The sequence below is a fragment of the Tuber melanosporum genome, assembly GCF_000151645.1.
Source record: "Tuber melanosporum whole genome shotgun sequence assembly, scaffold_17, strain Mel28".
NCBI lineage: Eukaryota > Fungi > Ascomycota > Pezizomycetes > Pezizales > Tuberaceae > Tuber > Tuber melanosporum.
Window position 1 is genome coordinate 570,962 of NW_003298830.1, and position 24,473 is coordinate 595,434.

A 24,473-nucleotide genomic window follows, 5' to 3' on the forward strand; every position below is an offset into this window, starting at 1 on the left:
ACAATTACCAACATAATGGGAGCTATATTGAAGCAGCTGACAGGCAGAGGGGATAACCCGAATTACCTACGGGAGGCATTTCATAAAGCGAAAACGGAATTTGGTGGCAGAGGGCCACGACTTCCGGATCTGATGGGAATGCTGGGGATCGCTATTGCTTCGCTACACCAAGTTTTCATCTGTATTGATGCGCTAGATGAATGCCCACCGAAGCATCTGCCAAAGCTGCTGGAGTCGCTGAGAGACATTATTCGGGAGTCCCCCAACACGCGAATATTCCTTACTGGGAGGCCCCATGTCAGGGAAGATATTCGAAGATATTTCAGCAAGGTGGCTGTGATACCCATCAGTCCTAACACAGAGGACATTAGGAACTATCTGGAGATGAGGTTGAGCGAGGACACCGATCCAGAGGCGATGAACGATGATTTACGGGCAGATATCATTAATGTTATCCTGGAAAAGATATCTGATATGTAGGAGCATTCATCGTTCCCAATCAATTATTGATCAATACTCATCCACGATTGTGTGTAGATTCCTCCTTGTTTCGCTAAGCATCGACACTATTCTGGGAGAGGTGACAATTCGTCAGAGAAGGAAGAAACTTGAAGAGATGACAAAGGGCAATGGACTGAGCGATGCCTACACGGCAACTCTAACCCGACTGAAGGCACAGAAAGGAAGCAAATCAATACTCGGTCTGAAGGTCCTGATGTGGGTGCTGTACTCGGAAAGGCCATTACAGGCCGAGGAGCTCTGTCATGCCTTGGGAGTAGAGGTGGGATCTACGGGTCTGGATGTCGATAACGTTCCCGCATTACGCACACTCCTAGCATCTTGTCTAGGTCTTGTCACGGTCGAAGCTTCTTCGTCCACTGTCCGACTGGTGCACTACACTCTACAAGAGCATCTCACAAATGATCCAACCCTTTTCCATACCCCCCACTCAATACTTGCGGAGGTTTGCTTGACATATCTCAATTTTGAGCGTGTCCGAGATCTCCCGCCAACACTCTACTCGGCTCCCGCAGCAATGCCATTTCTAGAATATGCTTCTTGCTACTGGGGGGAGCACACACGAAGGGGGATGACGGAAGATTTGAAAGTGCTTGCACTAAGACTTCTTGATAGATTTGATGAGCATATATCTGCTCAGCTAATTTTGTTACATTATAATAGAAATAGAGGCTCGGGCCGTTATTTCTACAGCAAGGGAGGGCCTATCGGATTTACAGGACTCCATGGAGTAGCATTTCTCGGGATCGTGGGGATAGTTGCTGCTATATTGAAGATGAAGGAATGGGATCCTAATGCGACTGATTGCATGGGGAGTACAGCCCTCACATGGGCAGCGGGAAGAGGGCATGAGGAGGTGGTGAAGGTGCTGTTAAATCGAGGGGATGTCGACCCCAACCAGGCAGAAACCAAGTATGGCCAAACGCCACTCTCGTGGGCCGCTGAGAGTGGGCATGAGGGGGTAGTAAAGATACTTTTGGAACGAGGGGATGTCGATCCCAACCAGGCAGACACCGCATTTGGCCAAACGCCACTCTCGTGGGCCGCTGAGAACGGACATGAGAGGGTAGTAAAGATGCTTTTAGAACGAAGAGATGTCGATCCCAACCAGGCAGACACCCAATATGGCCAAACGCCACTCTGGTGGGCCGCTGAGAGCGGGCATGAGGGGGTAGTAAAGATACTTTTGGAACGAGGGGATGTCGATCCCAACCAGGCAAACACCGAAGATGGCTCAACGCCACTCTCGTGGGCCGCTGAGAACGGACATGAGGGAGTAGTAAAGATGCTTTTAGAACGAGGGGATGTCAATCCCAACCAGGCAGGCACCGCATCTGGCCAAACGCCACTCTCGCGGGCTGCTGAGTACGGACATGAGGGAGTAGTAAAGATGCTTTTGGAACGGAGAGATGTCCGCACCGCCACGCCAGATAGTGAGAACCAAACACCACTGTCGAAGGCTCTCTCTAACGGACATGATCGAATCGTAAGGATGCTACTTGAACGAGATGGCATCAATCCTGACACAGTAGATCGCGTTGGCTAGGCATTCCTCCCGGCCTCCGCTGGGCATAGGGGCGGGTGTGGTGGGTATACCACTGAGAGGTGGTAACTTTAGCTTTGATATCACAGACAATCAATGGCCAACAACCACATCTACTGGTAGACCCCAGTGGGCGGGAACCAGTATCGGAGCTTAAAGACTCTCTTTCCAAGTCCGCAGGCGGCGACTCTCCCCTCAACCGGGCAGTCCAGGCTGCTTCCACCCGCTCCCATGCAGCCCCTAAGCTCCCGGGACCTTCTCACGACAGCTGATACCCATCCTAACACTCGATCTATTCTCTCACTTTGCGGTCGACCGGTAGACCGGCATTTTACCATCGCCTCTTTCGTTTGTCCTTTGGTTTTTTCGTTTTACATTCTTCCTTCGTTACTTCAAACGCCCCCGCTACATAAACGACTACCGAGTAGTGTTAATAGACTCTGATGGTGGGTGTTTTTTTCTTTCTATTGTTCCCTCCTCAATCCCCCTCTCGCGTCGGAGAAGGACTGCGAGTGAGATTGTGTGATCCACGATTGAAACTGGAGCTCTTTGTTATGATTCGTCCTGAAGCTACCGGTGTATGTTATGATATCTGTTAGCGAGAGCATGGGAGGGGGTTGTAGAGATAGGGTTTCCTATCTCCAGATATATACATAATTGGGAAAAAAAAAAAAAATCAGTAATTGCTTCTATCCTTCCCCCGTTCAAGTTTCCATATATATGACGATGTTTTTCACAATTCTGTATATTCACCGTTCGGATAGTATTAGGTAGGTAGGTGGTTATACAAGTTATTTCGCCAAATCCACAAACTCACATACACATAACTGAGATCTCCCCATCATGCTAAAGCACCCGGAAAGCGCAGGATTCGGTTACTTTGAGTGCTTGACTGTTCCCATGAGAAGCTATGGACGAGATTCACCGTGCACCTATAATACAGGAGGACGATACATGTAACTTATGATACTATGGAAAATTCTTCCGACACATCGGATCGAGATATCCCCTATCCCATTCACGGAAATGTCCCAACCCCCCCCCCCCCCCTTTGAATCGTATGTACACTTGTGTAGCGTACACCATGCCGCACACCGTCCGTACAAATCTCCCATGAAAACGTCGTTCACTAAACCGACGATCCGTCATGTGAGTTTTTTTCAGGACATGTTACTGTACATTCTGTAGAGTATCGTGGCTAGCTAGATGGATGGATGGATGGCGAAGATAGGGTAACGGTGCTTGTACAGAGTTACTTGTGTATATTATATATTCGTGCCAACAATGGCAGGGGTAGCTGGCCTCCGCGATACAGGATGTACCCCGTCCCCCCCCCATCAAAGCGTGTCACAAGACGGCTCGAGTTGGATGAATGGTTGATTGACCGCGCTGCCGTCTTCTCAGGGCACCGGTTATCCGCAGGGAGGGGAAATAGAGTTCACGGTACGCTACCTCTGCACCCTGGTGTCCGCTCGCTCGCTCATTATTCCCCTGCTTGGTTGAATTAGGGGGCATTGCTACGGTGATTGTCTTGTGATATTGCAGGCTGATCAGGGGGAATATATATGGATATAATATTGTTATTAAAAAAAACAAAGCTACCACAACTAGTCCCAGACCGCTTCTATACGAGCACTGTACTGTAAAAGTGCCGGTAGCGTAGAGTACCTTTCTTTCCTCCCATGCCAGGATTTCAACCTCGAACGTTCCACGGCACGGTACTGTACTAGTATGTTGTATCTCTGCTTATTTGTCCCAGCGGATGGCCGAAAGCTAGTCCTTTCCGCCGTGATTCACCCCCTCCTCCCAGAGTGGGGGAAAGCCTGGACTTCTCAGAATAAGGTTCAATTATCCCAGTTCTTGCAGTGCCCTAAAAGATCTTGAAATCCACTATCTCCGCCAGCCCTCGAATCTCCGGATTTAGATGCGAAAGCTCCTGAGTTCAACCAAATATACTCTCTAACCTGGCAAAACCTATCCAACATTCACCAGCACTCGAGGAGAACTAGCGCCTTCCCGGCACGGTAGGAGATCAGCGTAGGAGGCGCGTCAGATCCCATTGGCTCGTCTCCACAATTCTCCTAACCCGGCAAGCTGATCTCGTCCGGCTGACATACGGTACTGATTCCCGTTGATAGTGTGATAAGTTAGCGGGTTTCCAGAGGTTTCGCGGCACTCTAGGGTATAGAGTGCTCCTCCATGACCCCACGGCCACCATTCCCATCTCATCCTGCTTGCAAGCATACCATACCCGACCGAACTGGCCGGCCGGCCCCCTTATCCACCACCGCTCGAAGCGCGGCATTTATCTCTCTCGCCCCTTTCGCTACAGGCAGGTACTCGTAGACTGAACTCGACTCGGGGGGGGATGGCGGCCGGCCGTGGAGGGGAGGCTCGAGCTCCGGATCATCGGATTGCACGCGGGGTTCGGAGAGAAGTGCGAGATGCTGCACTGCACCGTACTCAGGGGCGCGAGTATAACCCGAGTGTGGCGAACTCGAATCCTACTGGCCAAAATTGGGGGAGTGTGTAACTATACCAATGGCCAATAATTCTGCTTTTCGCCTTTTTTGAAAAAAAAAAAAAAAATTCAATTTTTTTAAGAAGGTGGAAAAAAAAGGTCGGACGAACGGTTTGTTCCCCTCGTGCCCCTCTAGCCACAGCTGCTTCGGAGTGTCCGAACCCTTCCCACCGGCAAAGAAGCCAACCAGAGTGGATCCGCCACACATACCCTTAAACATTCGTGCTGTATTGGAGGAACTGTTGTGTTGCATGAGCGCTCACCGTATCGTATCGGTGGAGAAGTGCTGGCGAGGTTTGCTTTTTTCCCGGTGATGTTTGCGTGACCGTGTTTTGTTTTTTTCCCTCCCTTCCTACAGGTATGATAGTTTTTCTTTACTTTTTCTCTCGCTCGACCTGAAGGGGGGGGGTTTGATATTGTGTCTTTTTCGAAGCTTGTTGTTGGGTGTGATATATGAGTTGCTGGATAAGATATCCTCATAGGGGTATGATATATTGGCGGTCTCTTTCCAATGCAAGGCTCGTCGCAAGGTGGGGCGGGGTCGAGGAGGGAGGGTATCGTAGCCTGCAGTCGTGATATCCACATTCTCACGGGTTGGAATCATTACCCTGGTGCCCCACGCACCGGGCGTAATGGAGCCGCCCACGGAAGGCAAAACTTTATATGGTAAATCGTCTAGACACAGCTGAACGCCCATACTAGATTCGGACCCAGTGGGGTTTTTCCGGTTCTTTACGCCTGGTATGTGCGCTGTGGTGTAGGGATATGCACAAACGTGCAAGTGAGGGGTCGGGTTCGGTTCATCCGCCTAATTGATCCGCTGATCTATTTACCGACCGAAGGGGAAGGAGAAGAGCGCGGAGCATCGCGGTTGCTGTGTCGCTGATGGGAGAATCGCACTTCTTCGTGAAATCGCTAATACCACACGCCGAGTATGATACAGTACTGCGCAGCACCGAAACAGTGCTCCGTCTCCCAAGTAAATTCAACGCGCTCTTACACCTCTTGGAGGGGATACCCCCCCCCCCCACCGCCGACAGAGTAAGTGCTGAGAAAGAGCTCTCGGTACCCGCCTTCAAGTGCTCGCCCTACAGAGACCAAATTCGATAAGAACAACTCATCCCAAACGAGTGATCCCACATGATCAGATTGAGAAGAGAAATATGCTTCACTTCGTGATTACTTATTTACCTGCATCAGGAAAGGGAATTGAGCCATGATAATACGAGAGAAGACGCACCCCACATCCTAAGGCTTGTACGGTAATAATCCACCAGGGGTAAATCTACAGTAATCACCAAGTCGAAACCGCGGTAGGGCGCTGCACTGCACACAGCCGTTACAAAAACGTTGAAATCAAAACTAATCACCCAAACAACTCCCGCGCCTCACAAGAATTCAGCGTTACCAACATAAATACCAGAGCATGGACCAGCTTTTGCCCCTAGAATCACGGACCCCGCTGATCATTCTATCTGACTGTCCGCCAATCTCTACTGCGATATATCTCGATAGAAATGTCACTCCCCTCAATCGCACGGAGCAACTCTAAATCAGCCAAGCTACCTCCAACCAGCCTCCCCCCTTCCTGAATACTGGTACTTGTAGTGTCTTTCTCACGTGTACTCGAGTACCACACAATATCACAATAGCTCCAGCACCATACAAGCAGCAGAGCGGTGCCCGAACCTCGATCACACCACGGCAAGGCATAGGGTAGGGGGTATCCGAACACATGGACGAAAAACCCGAGTGGCAAGTTCTTTATGGGTATCTGGGCGCCCGCACTAAAACTTCGGCTCGAAATTTTAGGGCACGATGCGCTCACCAGACATAATGAACCAGAACATAAGGGAGAACAACTAGCACGGCACCAGTGCACGCCTGAGCGCCTATGCTGAATTCGGACTCAAATGCTCTGGTTCGTTATTGTGCCCAGCAGGTGCGCTTCATACCGGATACCTGCCTCTACCCAGCTCAGTACCGTTACACCGGCTCGGAACTCCGCTGCCTTCCCTGGCTGACAGACATGATAATGCAGGATAGCGGCAACGGGGGTCCGTATTATTGAATAAACCCTGCCCACCTACCAGGACCAGGGCCAGCTCAAGGACGGCTCGGAGGGCGGGGTTAAGAGGTGGTTACCTGCTTGGGCTTGTGTCGCGAGGAGGGGGATCCTGGTGCTGTGTGCGGGTCGGTTTTCGGATGCCGGTATTTGATGGTGCAGGTGCGAGCACTGAACAAAGTGGAATTATGCTTGCCTGGCCAGCCCCGCGAAAGTAGGATCCACAGGGCAGAGTCGTCTGCATAGAGAGGGTAGAGTAGGAAAGTTTTCCTACTACGATACTACCGTACTCTCCTCGACACTACCAGCTCAGGCCATGCACACATGAATACGCGCCGAGGGCCTTCGGATACCGTCCTCACTGGAATATACAAGTACCAGGTACGTGTGGCAGTCTAGCTTCCCTTCCCCCATCCATTATCGCGCCAATCGGAATTTTGTGGCACAAGGGAAATGAAAGGATGATTTGGAATTGTAGCGGGTAGGGCTGTGGTCCCTAGCTGATACATGTGATAAATAAAAAAAAGACAAGGTGAGAACTTTGGATAAGCGATTATTTCTGGTTGTTCCCAATCTATCCGACTTTCTATCACACAAGCACCGTACGAGTACCGTAGAGTACTGTGCCTTGCGGGATGTTTCATTGAGAGACATGAAAAGGGTGTAAACATGTCTTGAGGGACGTTTTTGTCGATGCGGTTCTTGGAATACCGGTACCGACAGTCACGGACCTTCAGGAGTGCCCAATTAGATTGGTGGGGAGCGACGAAGCGCTACACCCGTCCAGGCAAGAAGTATCCAAAAACACGAGTAGTGAGTTCGTATGGGCGCTCAGATCCGCACGGAATTCTTGCCATAGAGTGGGGTACGGTACCGCTAGAGTGTGAACTGAGGCAGGCAGGGAGGAGTGTAGTATCAAGAAGTGATGTTTATTTCCTTCAAGCAGATCGTAGCTATTATGACCGGCTGACCCGACTGGCCGCGCCCGGTGGACTGCCATAGCCAGGAGGAAAGGTTCAGAGAAATACCCGAGCACCGTTGATTGCAGGGGTATATTTTTAACATACCATCGTGTACTGTACCATCGGTAGGGGTGGAGGGAGTACGAGTACTCGAGTAAAGATGGACCCCGCGCCCCAAACTCAGACCCCACTGGCATCGTTCAGTACCATAGTCCAAAATTATATCCGGATTTTCTGTAGCCCCGGTTCAAATTTCCCTCAGCTGTTTCAAAGGCTTTTTTCTTGGTTCTTCCCATGGTTACTGTGATCGCCCAGCTTTTGGATAATTCTCTACGAGTACCGGTAATTGATTCTTTGTCCACTGGCACACATATTTTGACCAGTCTTGTCCGGACTTGCCCCATGTTTTTTATTCGACGGTTCCTTTGTCATGTCCAGCACTTCCACTCACTTTCCTTCCGCAGTTTCGCACTGACCGGAGCACAGATGTGTCCGAAGGCCCGAGTTTAGAGCACAGAGCGCATTTTTATTTCCTCCACCCCTGCTCATAGTATGCGCTGGTGTACGAGCACTGTACTCGTACTAGTACAGTACAGTACCGTACTTGTATCTAACATAACATTGTGTGCCCTTGAAATCGATGGCATCTTAAACGTTTCCTCCGTACCGATTCCGGTCCAGTTGGTGGGCTAGCGCAGTAGAGGAGCCGACGTCTCTTCAATAATAATAATAATAATTCAATACGCTTGATCTTTCTTCCTCCTTCCATTCCTCCCAATGGTGTAATACAACGAGGGCACAAAGTGTCCGTATTCCGAAAGTGACTGGACAGTTGGTTGGGCTAACCCGCGAAATAATCCCTGTCTCGTACCAAGACATCTCCCTCGGTACCAGTACAATGGAGCAGGGCGTAACCCCCAAATCCCCGATTCCAACACTACAATCACAAAGCAACGGCACAAGTACTCGAGCATCATATCTTGCCCGGGGAGACACTTTCGTGCTGTGCAAGACAGAGATGCTGTAGTTAACTAGCAAAAGAATGCCCGGCCCGAGCCAAAACATCTCCCAGGCACTAGTACCCGTGCAGCAGAAACAGGAACAACCGGACCTCGCTACAAGCAAGACGTCCAGAATTCCCCTCTTCGGATCAAGCGGGGGCCAGCAGAGCCAAAAATTGGCCCCTCAGCTCTCGGTCGAAAACGAGTAAAAAGAAAAAAAGGCAACAAGCCTTACTAGGAGAGGCAACTCCAACGTGCCAGTCAAAGGTCCATCTTCTCCGGTGGTGTGGACTCTTTTGCTCGCCATATATCCCGCGAATCCCTGCACTCGAGTACGGCACTCGGATACTTCCTGACTGCTGAGGCTTATCTCCACAATACCTCCGACACCAGTGCCCACATCCCTACCAACCATCGATCAAAGCGACCCCCAACGACCGATCGATCCATGCCTCGTTCATATTCACCGGAAACGGTAAAAAAAAACAAAAAAACACCGCCCGTCATATTTGTGCGGGTGGAGAATAATGGTGCAACGCCGTCGCAACGCATTGTGCGCAGAATCAACGATCGGATATCGCTTCGTTATTACCCCTTTGCCTGTTGGAGTGCCCGGGGGGTGAGTGGAATGGGTCTCCTCGGTTCGAGAGTGGTGATTTATTCCCGGTTGAGGGAAGAGCATTTTCCGGATCTCGCCATTTCATTGAGCGGATCTCTCTCCACAGTTCTCACTGCCAATTCCCTTTACTCATATCGGACCCGGAGGCTTAAAGCTGACCGATAGTGTATTGGGAAACATGTTCTTTTTCTGCATTTCGCGCGCGATAGGGTAGCCAGAGTCGCACCATTTTTGGTGACCCCAGTACATCAACCGGTGCTTCTATCAGACCGGTACCGCTCCTTGCCTCCTTTTCCTTCGCCCCTCCTCACTTTCTTCCGCCCCGTAAAATTTGGCACTGGTGCTGATAAATTCACGGGGAGGAGTTGTGCCGACTTGCTCCCCCCGTTCCCCCGCTCGAGGTACTTGGTACTGATTTGGGATCCTGGACTGGTAGACTAGTGACTGAGCTGAGCTGGGCTGGGCTGTCCAATACATGCGTGCTCACTCGGTTGTTCGGTTTCCGGCGGGGGCCAGCGTCGTCATTCATGAATGGGCGAAGGGGGAAGGGGAAGGGTGACGAACGGGAGGGGCTCCGCGGTGCGAGATGCTAACTAGTCCAGCTACGAATACTGTACGATACGAGTACAGTGTCTATCATAACGCTACTAATGAAACATAAATTACGAGGTGACAAATACCGGTACGATTTGCACGAGGATGGTGCCGGTACAGTGCTCTAGAACACGTGACCCTCACCCTCTCGACAATTAATTATTCAGATGAGTTGTAGAAGTGCTCGTTCCGAGGCACTCACACCGGGTGGCCTCACACAACCAATTGCCTTGACAATTTTTCGCCATGTGGCCAAATAGCGTAGCTCTCTTTCTGCCCTCTATTTCCAGACCCCTCTTCGGATAGCAACAGCAAGGAAGGACTCTCTGCCTTCAGCACCTTACCCATGCGGTCTCACACGGTATGATAGGCAGTGCGGCACCACTCATTGCCGGTACCCTGCCAAGCCCAGATATACTCGAGTACTAGTACTGTACATGTACTGTACTGTACAGCACATGGTAAACCAACACATTCCTCTGCGATCCGCCTGAATAAGCTCAGCTCGCGACCACGTAATTACCAGCATTCGAGTTTAATCGCCCTTACCTAACTCCCCAAACCCCTCCCCAACAGGACACAAGTACATAATGTGGCTATCGATCGGTACCATAATGTACAACCTTATCTAACCACCCCGCATGCTGACATCTCCAGCTAGGTGCGTGCCCATATGGGTCTTTGTAATGAGCCTTTGCCGCTTACATTTCGTTTTACCCCGCCCCCATTATTGTTATGCGGGCGAGATTGGACGGTGTACTGGGATGATCCGATTAGAAATCCAAACCAAATTAACCTAGCCGCCGTGAAAAGTGGTTGTTTCCGCTCGCTGGGTTGGTGTAGAGATAAGGTAGTGGTAACTCAAAGGTTAACTTAGGTCGAGTCGATCGCTGCATCGCTCGCGCTCTGCCTGCATGAGTGGGTGAGTTTCGTCGTGCACACTCGCTGTAGGAAGGAAGGGGGTAGGGAGGGAGGAGGGAGCATACGGGATGGGATTCTACCGTAGGGCATTACCGGGACCTTCCAGAAGGTTGGAGTTGGCCATTTCGCCGGTCAGGTCATGCCTTGCCGTAACATACCTCTGCTATGCGGGTCGTCCTTTGCGAGTATGATATTACACGAGTGGGAATAAATCCCACCTCCCTCCCCGCATGGGACTGCCGTGAAGTGTTCCGGGAATATCATACATACCACGCTGTGAGAAGACGTATTCAAAACTGGCATTCGGGAGAGATGCCGTTTCATCCACCCATCCTTCCTTCACACACTCTCTCATTCCTTTCGGCGTGGATTTCCCAATTTTGCGTGCCGTACATGCTGTAAGGAAATGCTCGGGTGTCGGCGGGCACCTGCGCTCTTTCTTTCTTTCTTGGGTGCAACGATCGCGAAGGAAAATGGTCATTCGTCATGTGCTGATTCTGTGCTCGCTCTGGACGTGCAGGTCTCATGCTCGGAATGACGAGAACTCTCCTCGTCGCGTACTCGAGTAAATGAAGAGGCCAAAACCATGGCTCGAGCAATGCGGAGAGGTTCTGTTGCACATTATGCGACGCGCTCTTTCCGTGTTTTCTTAAATTTCCCCGCTGCAAAGCGGTTGTCCGATCATTGCAGTGATGTTGCAGACCAGGATAGTGCAACCCGTAGCAACTCTACTGTACTACAAAATATGCATGCCTCATCCCCCCCCCGCGGGCGAGACCCTCAAAGCGGCTGTCGAGCTCAAACACTGCTTCATTTGGGAATGCATGCTGGTGTTTGGTCTCTACATTAGAGACAAATGTGCTACTGTAGGGCGTTGTAGTTGCCCCTCCTGGTAGGGCTGTGTATATCCCTCTTGTTTTGTCTCGACAGAGGGCTGAGTTGGTGGTGCTTGATCCTCGGGTAGCCAAGGAGGGAGGATTCCGACGTTCCAGCACACTTGTAATCGTGCAGCGCGGTGTCGGGTTGCTAGTGGGGGTGTGCCGGGTACGAGGAGACGGATTGGGGGTGGGGGGACTGGGAGCAGAATACTAGAGCGCTGCAGAGTGTGATGTAACAAAACATTTTGATATTGTATCCATATTTGTTTGAAACGAGGGTACTCTGCACACTGCACCGTGGTGAACAATGTGTTCGCTCGGAGATATAAACATGCACTCGGGCACCGTACTACAGGTAGTACTTTCTCTAGAGTTGAACCTTGGTAAGCAAGCAGGGTCACGTTAGAATCCTTGGCGAACGAGGTATCACAGCCACCCCCGTGCCTGGACTAATGGTACTTTAGTATCATACACCCGCCATTCTTCATCTCACTGCGACTACCCCGGGCAAGAAGTACCGGTACCCGAAACCAGGGATTAGGGGGATACACCGGTATGCCAAACCAAAACATCCGCAAATACAAGTACTGTACTGGTATCTGAGGGCCGGTACCAAATATACCCACCCTGTTTTCGGGCACTCCTTTCCTGGGACAGGTATTTGTCTCCGGTCAAAAGAAAAAAAGAAGGAAAAAAAGAAACCTACCGGTATTGGCTCTGGTCCCACCGGTCCCCGGGGTGCAGAGAGGGTGATAGAATCCTGTACCAAGGTTCTCTCCCCTCCCACTTCCTGCTGCATGGCACAGCCATTGTCCTCGAACCCCATCGCCCGGGTCAGCCAGTTCCTGTGTTGTGCTCGCAGTGACAAATAACCAATACTGAAGTACGAGTACATGCATACCGTTACATTCATACACGAAATCACAATCGAGGCGGAGCACCTTCCCCCCAACCCTAGTAGGGTGATGCGATCCATCACTCTACTACAGTGCTCTTATTTTGCACTATGTGTTCCTCTTTACCGTTTCTTCTTCTTCTTCTTCTCCTTCTTCTTCCTCCCGCTTTCTTCACCCGGCCCTGTGCGGTTTAGGTTCGAGCCGGCAGGCAGGGTTGGTTTGATGTCCTTAGATAGCTAAGCTAACTGCATACTCTACACTCGCCTAGTGGCGATGGTGTAACGGGAAAGTGGACAAGAAGCAATTCTTACGTGTTCTCATGTGTCCCGGATGCACCCTTCAATTCTTTCCTTCCTTCCATACCAGGATACCATCACACCTCCGCAAGAGAAAAAGAAAAGAAAAAATACAAGTGCCGCTCCGTCCACAACCGTAATTCAACGGTCCCGTTGTTAATAGCGTCTGTGGCGGAGCTAGCTAGCTAGCTAGCCATGCCTGCATATCTACAATACAGTATGATAGTGGGTTATTCTTTGAAACATGGTCAATGCGATACTATGCAGTGGCTGAGCAGGTTTCGGTGGTTTCTTTGTGCTTCATTTGCGTTCGGAGGGGGGGGGTGAAACTGCTTCGTCCAGGTCTGGTCCGGTCCGGAAGGGTAGGCTAGAATCGCACGATGAGGTATGATACAGCATGCTCGCACCAGTGTACGCTCCTTGAGACCTTGGATTTTCCGCAACTCTGTTTTTGCTCACACTTCCCCTCTTTCTTGGCTTGGTTCCTGTCCCCCCAGGAATATCATACCTTGCTGGGTGGTGGGGGTCGGGACGGAAGGAAGAAAGCCATCTGATTAGATGGGTTATCGGATGATCAGATGGCGCTTTTTTGATAAGTTGTACGAATATCATAGTAGAGCGCGTTAGTTGGACTGCACGGTATCATACTCGAGTAGAGTGTTGCACGGCTCTAGGAAGACATGGGTATCATACAGTAATACGTGTATTGGGGTCATTCACGCCCTGCACGATAGCCTTCAACTACCGTATCCTCAATCGTACCTCCCTCCAAACACAACAATTTCACCGTCGATATCACCAGACAGTGTCCACCGCGCTGCAAACCAAACCGCTCCTGCAACAAACAAACTAGACCGATACCGAACCCACAATCTCACCTTCCTGCCCCGGCTCAATGCGGGATTAACTTATCATTGCCATCATTTATCGCTTTTATTCTTTCATCTATTTTTCATTTATTTTTAATATAACGATTGTTTGACAAGCCGCGGCGGCAGAGGAAGCTTAATTCAGCGGTGGTACTCGAGCACAGCAGGATACAGTAGCACTGTCGGAAGCTGTTCGTAATCACGACCAATTTGTTGCGGTTGTGCTGACAGTGGATGGTTTGCATTGACATAAGCAACGCTGGGGGGCAACTACCGCACCGGTTGAGGGTGGCCTATGGTTGAGATCGGGTCACTCGCTTGCTTACGGTACTCGCTCCCCGGTGTGTGGAGGGGGGTAACTTATGCATAAGGAATAAAAACCAAGCTTGCACCCATAGGTAGCACCGAGCTATCTCCTGCACGCTTAGAAGGTGCATCCTGCGTTCATTCTCCCCCAAAGACTAACACGAATTGAACAAAACCTGCAAGCATACATAATTTCCCTGCACTGCGCGCCGTCATTCGTATCGTATCGCACAGTAAGCGGGGAAGTGTATCCGCACAGCTAGTGACATAATGGTTTCTGGTTCGTTGTTCATCCCCCCTCTGTGAAGGAGGAAGAGGAAGAAAGGGCTATGGTACGCTATCTTTCTCAACGGGCCATATTCTCCGGCGGTTACAACTGAGTAAGATCCGCTAACTTGGGATTGTGGTCTTCCAAGCTTTTGCTTTGTTGTTCATCGACTTGAGCTACAAGTAGACTATGGTGGGTTTATTATGGTGGCGGTGGTGGTGTTCGAAGAGTGGAAAGGGGGTGAAGGGAAGAAGGAATATGGTTGTCTAATTCCGTACAACTACTTTGCCATCTCGACTGGATTAGGCTAAAAATTCCCCAAGTGGGTCTTGCCCATGTCTGAGAGGCTCGGCATGCCGGCCACCACGCGAGCTCAAATGATCTCCTTTTTCTCCTTTTCCCTTTCCATTTTGGCCAGGCCTCGGCTTCTTCTGCGCCCGGGAGGCGTTAAAGTCATTCTGCTTTACCATCATCTCGTGAGTTGCCTTTTGGGCTTGGATAAAAGTGGGTACTTATAAGGGGCAGGGGGAATGTGCCGTATCAGGACGGGCAAGGATATAGAGGGCCAGGTGCAAAAATTCCTTCACTCGAGCAGTTGAGATACCTAGAAAGGAAAATAACCCCATCTCTGTTATACTTGGCAATTTAACGAGTATTTGGACACCTTTGCCTTGATGGGTACTAGTACTGGTACAGTACTCGTACCGTTCTTGCTTTGGTGGAAAGCTTTCGGATACTTTGCAAATTTCCCGGTAGCCGAGCCGATAAATAGATAATTTTTTTTATTCATCACACAGACATCTGCCCTCCCCTGTTTGTTCCCCCTATCCCGAGTGGATAAGGATTCGGTGATTTTCTATGATTCATTTTTGCCCTCCCTCCACCAGACTCGAGCAGTTGGGCTGGGGAGGGGGGAGTGATTACTGATCTATCATAGTTACCCCCCACTCCTAGGAGCTAATATGCTACCTCTATGCTATCAAACCTTTCATCCTGCCTGCATTGATACAGTGCTCGAGCGCTTGCATGGAGTGAGGCTTGGGCAGTACCGTACTCGAGTAGGGTACCGGTACCCGGGTAGGGGAAGTTTTTGGTCCTCAACGGTTTGTTCTTGACAGGAAATGTTTTGGTTCACGGTGAATCTTTTTCTTTCTTTTTCTCTCCTTTTTCGTTTGGCGGGTCAACCATTTCAATGCCATGCACTTGGCAAACAAATCTTTTGGACACCTTCGGCTGGGGAATATACTTGTACCTATTGAGAAAATGAAATCTTTGCAAAGAATTACTTCACCGTCAAAAAAGGCTTCCATGTGTTGGTCTGGCTTCACTTAAAGGTGGTGTTTTTTGGGGTGGTAAGTTATGCTAAAAATTCCAAGAAAACCGCCAAGACATCCACCCTAGATCCCAGTTCATCTTTTGAAAAAATTGGCAGATATCAGAGGCTTCGAGTTACTTGCGATTTTTTAAAGAAAGCGTTTAGGTTATTTGAGGAATGGAGAGACTGCTGACAGCCTGTGAGTACAGTGTTCTACCTTACTGTTTCTTGCTACTGTATGTGAAATATTTTGGATGGAATGTCTCGGCCAAGGATTGTATCCGAAAGGTACGAGTACAGTACTCGTATGCACAAGGATGCATGGCATTGAAAAGGTGGGTATATTATGTGCAGTATATGCTTGCCTGGCATGGCCCGGATAGAGGAAGGAAGGGAAGAGTGTCTGCATCTGGAATCATGTACCGTAGTATAGGTATGATGCACACCTGTGAACCTGGATCCCATTAGAAGAGAGGAAGCGCACAGCACAAACAAAAGTATCATACTTGGGGTTAGAGTTCAAACACAGTACTGTATTCAAGTACCGGTAACCCTACTCGGCATTGGACTCATAGCGAGCAGACCCTGTCTATAATGAATGACCCAAATGATTCGGGACGGGAGAGTAGTAGAACACCCTCTCTTTACTGGTGGATTCTTCTTCCTTCTTGCGGTTCATGTTCTGCACATCATCCACCGGCGATTAAAGGCCTTTCTCCATGTTAACTCCGGGTTCTGACTTACCCTCTTCCCCCCCCCCCGTCGGACACCGTCAACAACGTGATAGAACGAAGGAGAAAAGGAAAAAAAGGAAAGTCCAGCAACGTCAATTCGTAAGATCTCAATTTAATAAGCGGGGCTGAAATTGACTCAGCGCAGTTCCAAGTTCCCTCCCATCATTACCATCGGCACCACCGCCTTCGCTAACCCTCTCTCCCTCTTTTCCATTCCTCTCTTGCCCTCAGCTTACGCCTTTCTTCCAGAATTAAAAAAATAAATAAAGTGTTGTTCCATTCGATTTGTGTGACCATTCTTTCACACACGTTCCTTTTTTATTCCCTCCCAGAACCAGCCGAGCTATCCGCTCTTGGACAGCTTGTGGTTGCGAGCACAGTAGCCCCCACATGGGCCATTCCTAATCTAACCATCCCCCCCCCGGGCGGTAGGGTTGGGGGGGTGAGCAGGATGGGTGGGTAAGGTGATGGATGGCATGGAATTTTCGAAGGAGGAGAGAGAGCGCGGATTCGGTCCAAACTTGTCGGGAATCTGCCGGTTGCATTCCAACACATCCCTCTTTTGCTTCCTCCCTCCCTTCTTTTCCATATTCTGTCACTAGCATTTCCAGACTTTATTGAGGGGCGTGTGTGTATGCGTGCATGGGTGTGTGTTCACTGCCACACAGGCTTCAGAATGTCAGATAAACTAAAGCTATCTTTTCGTGGCACCGACAGTGGCGGTAGTAGTGGTGGTGGTGGTGTGGTGGTGATGGGAACTGGCAATCCTCGAGTACGGCAGTGCGTCATAGCACCCATTCCTCTACTTCCTCTTTCACTACCTTAACTTATTAGTCCACCGTGCACTTCTTCGCCCCTCCTCTCAGTTACGGGTTCACCTACTCTCTTCACCCCATGCAGGAAATTAGCTCAAGGGGCTGTCTAGGTATTGCGGTAAGTCCACCGTTAATGTTACAAGGAAAAACACAGGGCAAAAAGGAATCTGTCTTTGGGTGTCGCAAAAGTTAGGGCCGCTATTGTGTATCACAGTATTATTGTTTTGTGGGGTATGAGTTTATGGCGGTGTATAGTGGGGGTTCTTCGCCATCCACTGCTGCTCATGCTACAGTACTGTTTGGATATATATAAGAGATAACCTTTCCTGTCCATCCCATTTCAGGCTTCGGTGAGGGAAGAGAAAGAAAGGAAGAAAGGAAGAAGACGAGAAACAGCAGCGAGATATATTCCATCCAGGTGAGAACGGGAGAGCCAGGATCAATAAGTCTACTAGATTAGACCGGCCCGGGCTTTTGGTACTATTATACAGGACGGGAGCCACCCTTCTTCCCTCGAGCGCCGTACCGGTATCCACTTTCGGCTGCGAGCCAGCTGGGCATTTCATTCGATAAGTCGTTGGAGAAGGAGGGAACAATAAGAATCACCCTCACCCTCTCTCCCGCAGGAACGAACTCGAGCTGGAAGTCACGCCGTCCCGCCCCACAATACCATCACTATTCCTAGCAATAACCTTTTTTTCGCTTATTCCATTTCCTCTTGAATCCCCAGCCCGGGGATATGGGAAAAAAATAGGCAAGAAATAGCTCCGAGATCGATACGCTCCGGTTTCCAGTGCAGCCCATTCAAGGTGTCGTGTTGGACCCTGAGGTATATAGAGATCACGAATACGAAGGGGGAAGGCAGAGAGGGACTGATTTCGGGCCCATCTTACACCCCCATAGACGGAGGATTACGACAACCCAAAAAAAATAAAAAAAATAAATAAAAAGAGCTTCTAACAGATTCTCCCTCACAAATCATATCATACCCTCCCATCAATCGCCATCCATACACACGCACTTCTTGCACTCACTCACCCACTCGCCCCTCACCCACTCAGACGCACGCCTCCCTCTGCCTCGAAGGGGCCAAAATAAAAATAAGAAAAATAAATAAAAGTGCTTTGGACTCGACCCCCCTACTCTATTCTTTCCTCCCTTGCTTATACGCCTACCCCCCCTCTCCCTGTTCATCCAGCCATTGCCTACCTTTGTTTTTATTTATTATAAAAAGGTATGGACAGTTCTCTTGGTGCGCAAGCGGGTCTCCGTTCGTTCTTGCCTACCTACATTCCGACTACCCGGGAGCAACGAGACCGCATCATGTCCGCCGGCAATAATATTCATCCGAATCCCGTGCACCCACAATATCTACAGCCTCGGCAGCAACATACAAGTTTCCCCGGATCCCCACATCACTCTGGTCATCATAGCGGCGGAACATCACCATATAGCTCGACATTCCCAATGAACAGTATGAATCCGAGCCTCCCGGCACCGGCCTCTTATGCCCAGAGTTTACCCTCCAGGGCCTCTTCACATCCTGCCCCTAGCTCCAATTCTCAGCAGCAACAGCAGCAGCAGCAGCAGCAACAGCAGCAGGGTGGTTATCTCGACCCCGCTGCCTATCTTACTATGGGGGGTGTAATGGGTATGGACATGGACCCGATCCCCATGGGGAGTAATATGGATATGGATTTAAGTATTCTTTCCGCAGAAGAACATGGAGATCTTAGGGTTTTGCACGAACGAGGGAGAGCCCGGGATCGCATGCATGCTGAGCGACTCCATTCAATGCCGCATCCCGATGGCCCTGATGGTGCCGGCCGGGGAAGGGGTGCCGGTGGCGGACGAAGGAAGCGCTCCGGGAGTGACGACAGTGTGCATGAATCCGTTGGCGTCGCCAGAGGGACGAATACCGGTAACCGGAAGCAGAGAGGCAGGCCACGGCTGGACACTAAAGATGAGAACGCTGCAGATGTAGGAATTCCCACTTGTCGCTACTGCTTGTATTGTCCTCGTGCTAATGAGTTACATAGCGTCGACGAACCCAAATCAGACTTGCCCAGAGAGCCTACAGATTACGGAAGGAGACAACAATTTCCTCGCTGAGGAACAGGGTAACCGAATTGGAAACGGCGATTGACGGAATGCAAAGCACTTTCCTGGAGCTCCACGAGTCGGCCATGAAGTGCTTGAGCAAGAGTAATGATGCCCAAACTCTTGGCTACGGAACAAACCTCAAGGAACTTACCGAGAGGTTCCTGAGCTTGGCGAAGGGAGCTCTAGGCAGCTCCGAAGGAGCGGATTCCCACGACGACGACGAAGGCGAAGATGAGAATAACGGCGAGGACCACTCCGGCGTGGGGGTGAAGCGGCGGCGGAGCAGGGACGAAGACGGAGGTCCTGGCTCGGGGCGGATGCAAACGAACGGCCCAAATGGAGTGGCCAATTACGGGGGGTACGAAGTCAGTTATACTAGGCAGAACAACTCTCGAGATTCCTTCAATAATAGCAATGGCACTCAAAGCCGGAGTAATGGCAACGGGAACGGAAGGAGCGAGGCCACGACGGGTCACATGGACTCGTCTCCAACGTCGAACCCCTACAGCGACGCGTATGTCTCTAGTTCCCCGGAGAGCGGGTATGCCAACTACGTCCAGCCTAACGGTGACTCTTTGCAAGCGGCCTCTCAGTTCCGCCAGGAGGGGCCTCTCATTTATGAGGGTTTCACGTACTCGTTTCACGAGACTAGCTTCTCCCGAAGGCTGCACCGCGCTGCCCTTGAGCATGCCCATTACATGCTCACATCACCAGACGCCGACCCACAGGAGGTTGCGCGCATGTTCGCATACACATTCTGCTACCTTTCCAAAGCCGATGTAATCCGGGTTGTCAACCGGCTTCTCAGCGCTACCACCAAAGAGAGCCTGCACGTCCGAGACTACCCAGAGATCCTGCCAAAAAGTATCCGCCCCGAGATTGTGGAGGCCTACCTCTGCACTCCAGACACATCGGTATTCACCAGCGGCCTAACAGACGACGATATGAAGGACTTTGACCTCCGCCTGGAAGCCAAAAAGATGATGCTAAAAATGGGCCTCGACCAGAAGTTCCTACGCCCCGACGAGGTGGAAAAGTACATCACAGAGCTAGGGATATTGACCTCCAGCCAACAACAACAATCCCATCTCATCGACCCAAGCCTCGCGGAAACCAGTAAACCCCGTTCCTCCTCCCAACAGCAGTCAAAACAAATACTAGAAGTACCAGAAGGCTCAACGGACTGCCTGACAGCAAACAGGATGACCACGCCCTCCTACCTCATCCACCCCGCTGCTGCCCCCTCTCCCTCTCCCTCTCCCTCGGCGAATTCCAGAGAATCCCGATCTCCATCCTCCTCTCCGCACCTCACCCTTGAGAAGAAACTCCGGCTCTTCGACACCCACTCTCCACCCACCGCCCGCGACGAGCTGGACACGCCCACGTCTACCAACATTCTCGAGGGCGTCAAGAAGACCATTGACATAGACGTGTTTGTGAACCGTATGTGCTCCCCCACCCACATCCGCACTAAGGCAGCTACTACTGCAAGCGCTGTCACGTTCCCGATGCCCGAGACGGCGAGAAGAGAGTTCCTGACGTGTTGGTGATTTATGGTAGAGCTGGTCAAGAAGGGGGTATGTCTGGGCAGGTTTCCGGGGTTCAAGAAGTGTGATGTTGAGGAGGCGATTAGGGCTGCTGGGTTCCGCGCAGGGGTTTATTGAAGGATTTGTTATTATCTCCATTCCGTTTTTTCTTTTTTCTCTTTTTGCCGTTGCGGTTGGCTTGTGTTTTTGTTATAGGGAGTACGGCGTCGGCTCACGTCATTAAAAATCTTTTCATACTATATTTTTCGGTTAATTCATTATTGCTATTGTCACTTTGCTATATTGTACCTTACCTTAGCTTACGCTGCTATAGATGCATGGGTGGGTGGACCGATGGAGAAATGCATATCACGAACGTGTAATACCCCTTGAACGAATGGAATATTCTCGATTACCGAGTGATTCTCTATGACTACGATCAATTTTGGCCCGGGGCACCGTTGCAACCCCGGTCATGACTCACAGTGCACGTATAGTAGCACAACGAAGCTTACGGAACTCGGAGCTCAAAAGCGGGGAGCGGATGCGCGACATTTCAAATGGGCCAAATCTCGCGAACCCATCCCCCCCGCCAGAGTTCCCCCTTCCAACAATCACTCGACCGCTCACTCACTGAACCCCAAAATCCACAGCACTCTACCATACAGGACATCCTATCTTCCGAGCCTAACATTCGCCGAGACCCCCGCAAAGGGTATGATAATTGCAATCACTAAGAGAGAAAGAATGAATGAGGATGAAAAAAGATTCGGGAAGCTTTCGTTCCCCCTAAATCCGTTACCGTCACCCGGATCTGCGGCTGCGGCTCCGGATCCGGGCCGTGACATCCGTCCGACGGACGGGGCGTTGCGCCGGGTGTTCCGTACTAGCCCCATTATGATAATTCCTTTTTTCCTGGAATATTTTTATTCTTATTTTTGGTGGAAGTGGCGGTGGCGGTGCTGTGAGTTTGAGTGTGAGTATGAGTGATTAGCTGTGATAGTTGCATGCTGGTGGGTTTTTGGTACAACACTGCTTCACCTTTTTTCTTTTCTTTTTGTTTTTTCCCGTTTCTGGGCGGGGTGTTGTATTCTTTTGATAACCACGTTTGTGGGCTGTTGGTTGATTTTCTGGGGTGCGTGGTTTGGTGTTTCTTTTTCTTTTTCTTTTTCTTTTTCTCTTTTTTAGGAGGGGGGGTGACAGATGATAGACTGCTCGCAGGAGATATATATATCTTCTGGAAAAAACTAGCGGCCCGGAAACAAGCGGGAGTGTTCAAGCCACGGGGTGGACGGCAATTACAGGAAGGCGATTGGAAAAAAGATTCACAGCTACTTTGAAAGACAATCACTGGGTCCAGTGTCCGTGCCGTGCAGGCGTGGGACGGAAAGGTGGTGGGCTGGGAAAAGCGCCGAATGGTACGAGCACGATGTGAAAAACGGCAAATAGTGGCCAGTGGTCGGGGCAGATACTCCTGTTTACCTGTCGGAACTGGCGCATAGCGCTGTTCACGGGGTCCAGCAGCACCTTCGCACAAAAGGCCGGGCTTGTTCTTTGGTAGTTGTGCGTGCCGTGTTAGAGGTGGCCGCGTCGGTGACGAGCACGCACTATACTCAGACTTTCCTCTCGGTGACGCGCTATGGTCGATTCCTACCATCGTTGGTTCGGGAGTAGCCGTCGGTATCCTCGCCCTCGTCTCCGATTAATGTCTGGCTAGCACTGATGGTTCCTGTTTTCCAGTTCCTACTATGCCTGTTTTCTTTTCCTCGTTAATACGGCGCCCGGCGGTGTGTGTGACGGGGTTCACTGCTATTCGAGTGGTCCATCTTCCGGGTATCTGATGCTTTTGGTTGCTCCACGGGATAACGTACTGTATTGTTGCAGTGTCGGAAGTTACGGTTGTGAGTGACTACTTGTGAAGATGGGTATCATAAGATTGCTATAGGGAAAGGGGTGTTTCGGGGGAAGTATGGACAAGAGACTTTGATCACTATGTTTGAGAGGCGAACGATGGGGAACGTATGGTTGGTTTTGACGGTAGATGGGGCCCAGGTAGGCCTCGGCCGTCCGACTTTGGTGTTGTGCGCGACGCCCCCGAACTGGATATAGCGAGTCGGGAAGGTTGTAGCACTCCTGTGTTATACGATTATCAATGCATGGTGTCCGAATACTATACTTTCCCCCTCTCTACCGAACCTAACTTACCGTTTTTCTCTCTTCTCAACGTTGACATCCCAGCCGGGATCATTCCTTTAAGCACGAAGGGGCCCTGTTAGCGATCAAGGATTATCTACAGTTTCTCTTCCCTTCCTCGGGGGTGTATCCACTCCTATGTTATATGATGGATGAAGAACAGCTTGGGCCGTCGTCCTTAAACCCGGATGAATTTTTTTTTCCTTTTTCTTTCGATCTACCAATATTCATTCCCACGATGATACGTGAAATACCTAGCCGGTTCAGCAGGTATTGCTGTTTTCACCTTGGTTGTCGCAACTTTGGAAAACCGAGGACACAGTTTTTTTTTTCGACGGGTGGTGTTTTTTTCTCAAATTAATTTCCCGAGCTAGCGTCAAGGCCGTGCCCAAACAAAAAGGTCTACTATTTGCTGATATTTGCTGAGGAAAGGCCACAAGTGTCCCCCTCAGTTCTCAAAGATTGCCCAGTGGCGCATTTAAGATTGCGGGAGAAGAAAAAAACACTTTTTTAAAAAAAAACGGCAACGTCTGTTTTCCAAAGTTGCGACAACTAAAGTGAAAACAGCAATAAGATGTCAAGAGCTGGTTAACTAGCGCAATCACCGGGGTGCTGGGAGCTCGATTACTTCTCTCAACGAGCCATTAGGCCATCCGTCATGTGGATCTGGGAAAACAATAGCCTGGTATATTGCCGGTTGCCGGAACCTCAAACCCCCACCAAAATTGTCTAAAAGTTCCACCAATGCCTCTAACTAGACGAAGAGCAAGTGGTATTTCCGCACGCCGGAGTTATGGTATCCTACCAGATAAGCAGGACCTCACTGGAGTGAAGCATTTCCTTCCTACAACACCCGTTGTCAAGCCCTTTGTGGTGGGTTAGCAGCAAACAACAGAGTATCGCTCGTGTGCGCAACGCTCTAAAACTCTGGAACTATTTGGCTCTCGGGTTCAATATAATCGGTCGGAGGGAAGGATGCATGGTCCGACGGAGACTGGCAGGAAGGCAATACTAGATCCCCGACCGGGAAACATCGCCCGAGGGGCTGGGGGCTGGCCTTACGCTGCGTGGTGGATGGAGGGGGGAAAAGTGATGGTGTTAGGAGGGAGTTGCCGTACTGTATGGTACAGCACTGTATTCCAACGGATAATTCTGTTCGGGAGGCCTAGGAAACGGGCAAAGGTTGCGGACCAAACCCCCCCACCCCGCGAAACTGGAAACCTTCTGCCTGACAAGTTCTTGAGAGTCGGAAAACGAGTCTCCAATTCCAATATGTACGATATTATTATACAAGGAACGCCGCGGAACATCATGAATAGGTTAGAGTTCATGTTTTTTTTAGGAGATGGATGGTTTTTAGTATCCATTCTAGGTAGGAACCAATTGGGAAAGAACATGTATCTTAGTCAGTCAGTAAATAGATACAGAAGTTTATGATCCCGATAGGGATAAAATGTAACTTAGAGATTCATTCATGGAATATATGCTAAAAAATGCCAACACTACAAGATACAGCATCCATGAGTAAA

At 50.3% G+C, this 24,473-nt stretch overlaps 6 protein-coding genes; 3 read left to right on the plus strand and 3 right to left on the minus strand.

Annotated features, from left to right (window-relative positions):
- Nucleotides 1-3,581: 3,581 nt before the first annotated feature.
- Nucleotides 3,582-4,367, minus strand: GSTUM_00005039001 (uncharacterized protein; the record flags this gene model as incomplete). XM_002837021.2 has 1 exon in its annotated part: nucleotides 3,582-4,367. The coding sequence occupies one exon, from the start codon at nucleotides 4,365-4,367 to the stop codon at nucleotides 4,095-4,097; it is 273 nt and encodes a 90-aa protein (XP_002837067.1). The 3' UTR covers nucleotides 3,582-4,094.
- A 1,687-nt stretch (nucleotides 4,368-6,054) lies between these two features.
- On the plus strand, nucleotides 6,055-7,905 carry GSTUM_00005040001 (uncharacterized protein). XM_052355732.1 has 1 exon: nucleotides 6,055-7,905. The coding sequence occupies exon 1, from the start codon at nucleotides 7,342-7,344 to the stop codon at nucleotides 7,648-7,650; it is 309 nt and encodes a 102-aa protein (XP_052211704.1). The 5' UTR covers nucleotides 6,055-7,341; the 3' UTR covers nucleotides 7,651-7,905.
- Nucleotides 7,906-8,108: 203 nt separating this feature from the next.
- On the minus strand, nucleotides 8,109-8,675 carry GSTUM_00005041001 (uncharacterized protein; the record flags this gene model as incomplete). XM_002837023.2 has 1 exon in its annotated part: nucleotides 8,109-8,675. One exon carries the CDS (start codon nucleotides 8,673-8,675, stop codon nucleotides 8,328-8,330), a length of 348 nt encoding a protein of 115 aa, XP_002837069.1. The 3' UTR covers nucleotides 8,109-8,327.
- Nucleotides 8,676-9,909: 1,234 nt separating this feature from the next.
- GSTUM_00005042001 (uncharacterized protein) lies at nucleotides 9,910-11,069 on the minus strand (the record flags this gene model as incomplete). XM_002837024.2 has 3 exons in its annotated part: nucleotides 9,910-10,314; nucleotides 10,374-10,734; nucleotides 10,811-11,069. One exon carries the CDS (start codon nucleotides 11,067-11,069, stop codon nucleotides 10,878-10,880), a length of 192 nt encoding a protein of 63 aa, XP_002837070.1. The 3' UTR covers nucleotides 9,910-10,314; nucleotides 10,374-10,734; nucleotides 10,811-10,877.
- A 6,073-nt stretch (nucleotides 11,070-17,142) lies between these two features.
- GSTUM_00005043001 (uncharacterized protein) lies at nucleotides 17,143-21,052 on the plus strand. XM_002837025.2 has 3 exons: nucleotides 17,143-19,102; nucleotides 19,162-20,668; nucleotides 20,786-21,052. The coding sequence occupies exons 1-3, from the start codon at nucleotides 18,359-18,361 to the stop codon at nucleotides 20,887-20,889; spliced, it is 2,355 nt and encodes a 784-aa protein (XP_002837071.1). The 5' UTR covers nucleotides 17,143-18,358; the 3' UTR covers nucleotides 20,890-21,052.
- A 2,121-nt stretch (nucleotides 21,053-23,173) lies between these two features.
- Nucleotides 23,174-24,381, plus strand: GSTUM_00005045001 (uncharacterized protein; the record flags this gene model as incomplete). XM_002837026.2 has 1 exon in its annotated part: nucleotides 23,174-24,381. Exon 1 carries the CDS (start codon nucleotides 23,920-23,922, stop codon nucleotides 24,379-24,381), a length of 462 nt encoding a protein of 153 aa, XP_002837072.1. The 5' UTR covers nucleotides 23,174-23,919.
- Between the last annotated feature and the right edge of the window lie 92 nt (nucleotides 24,382-24,473).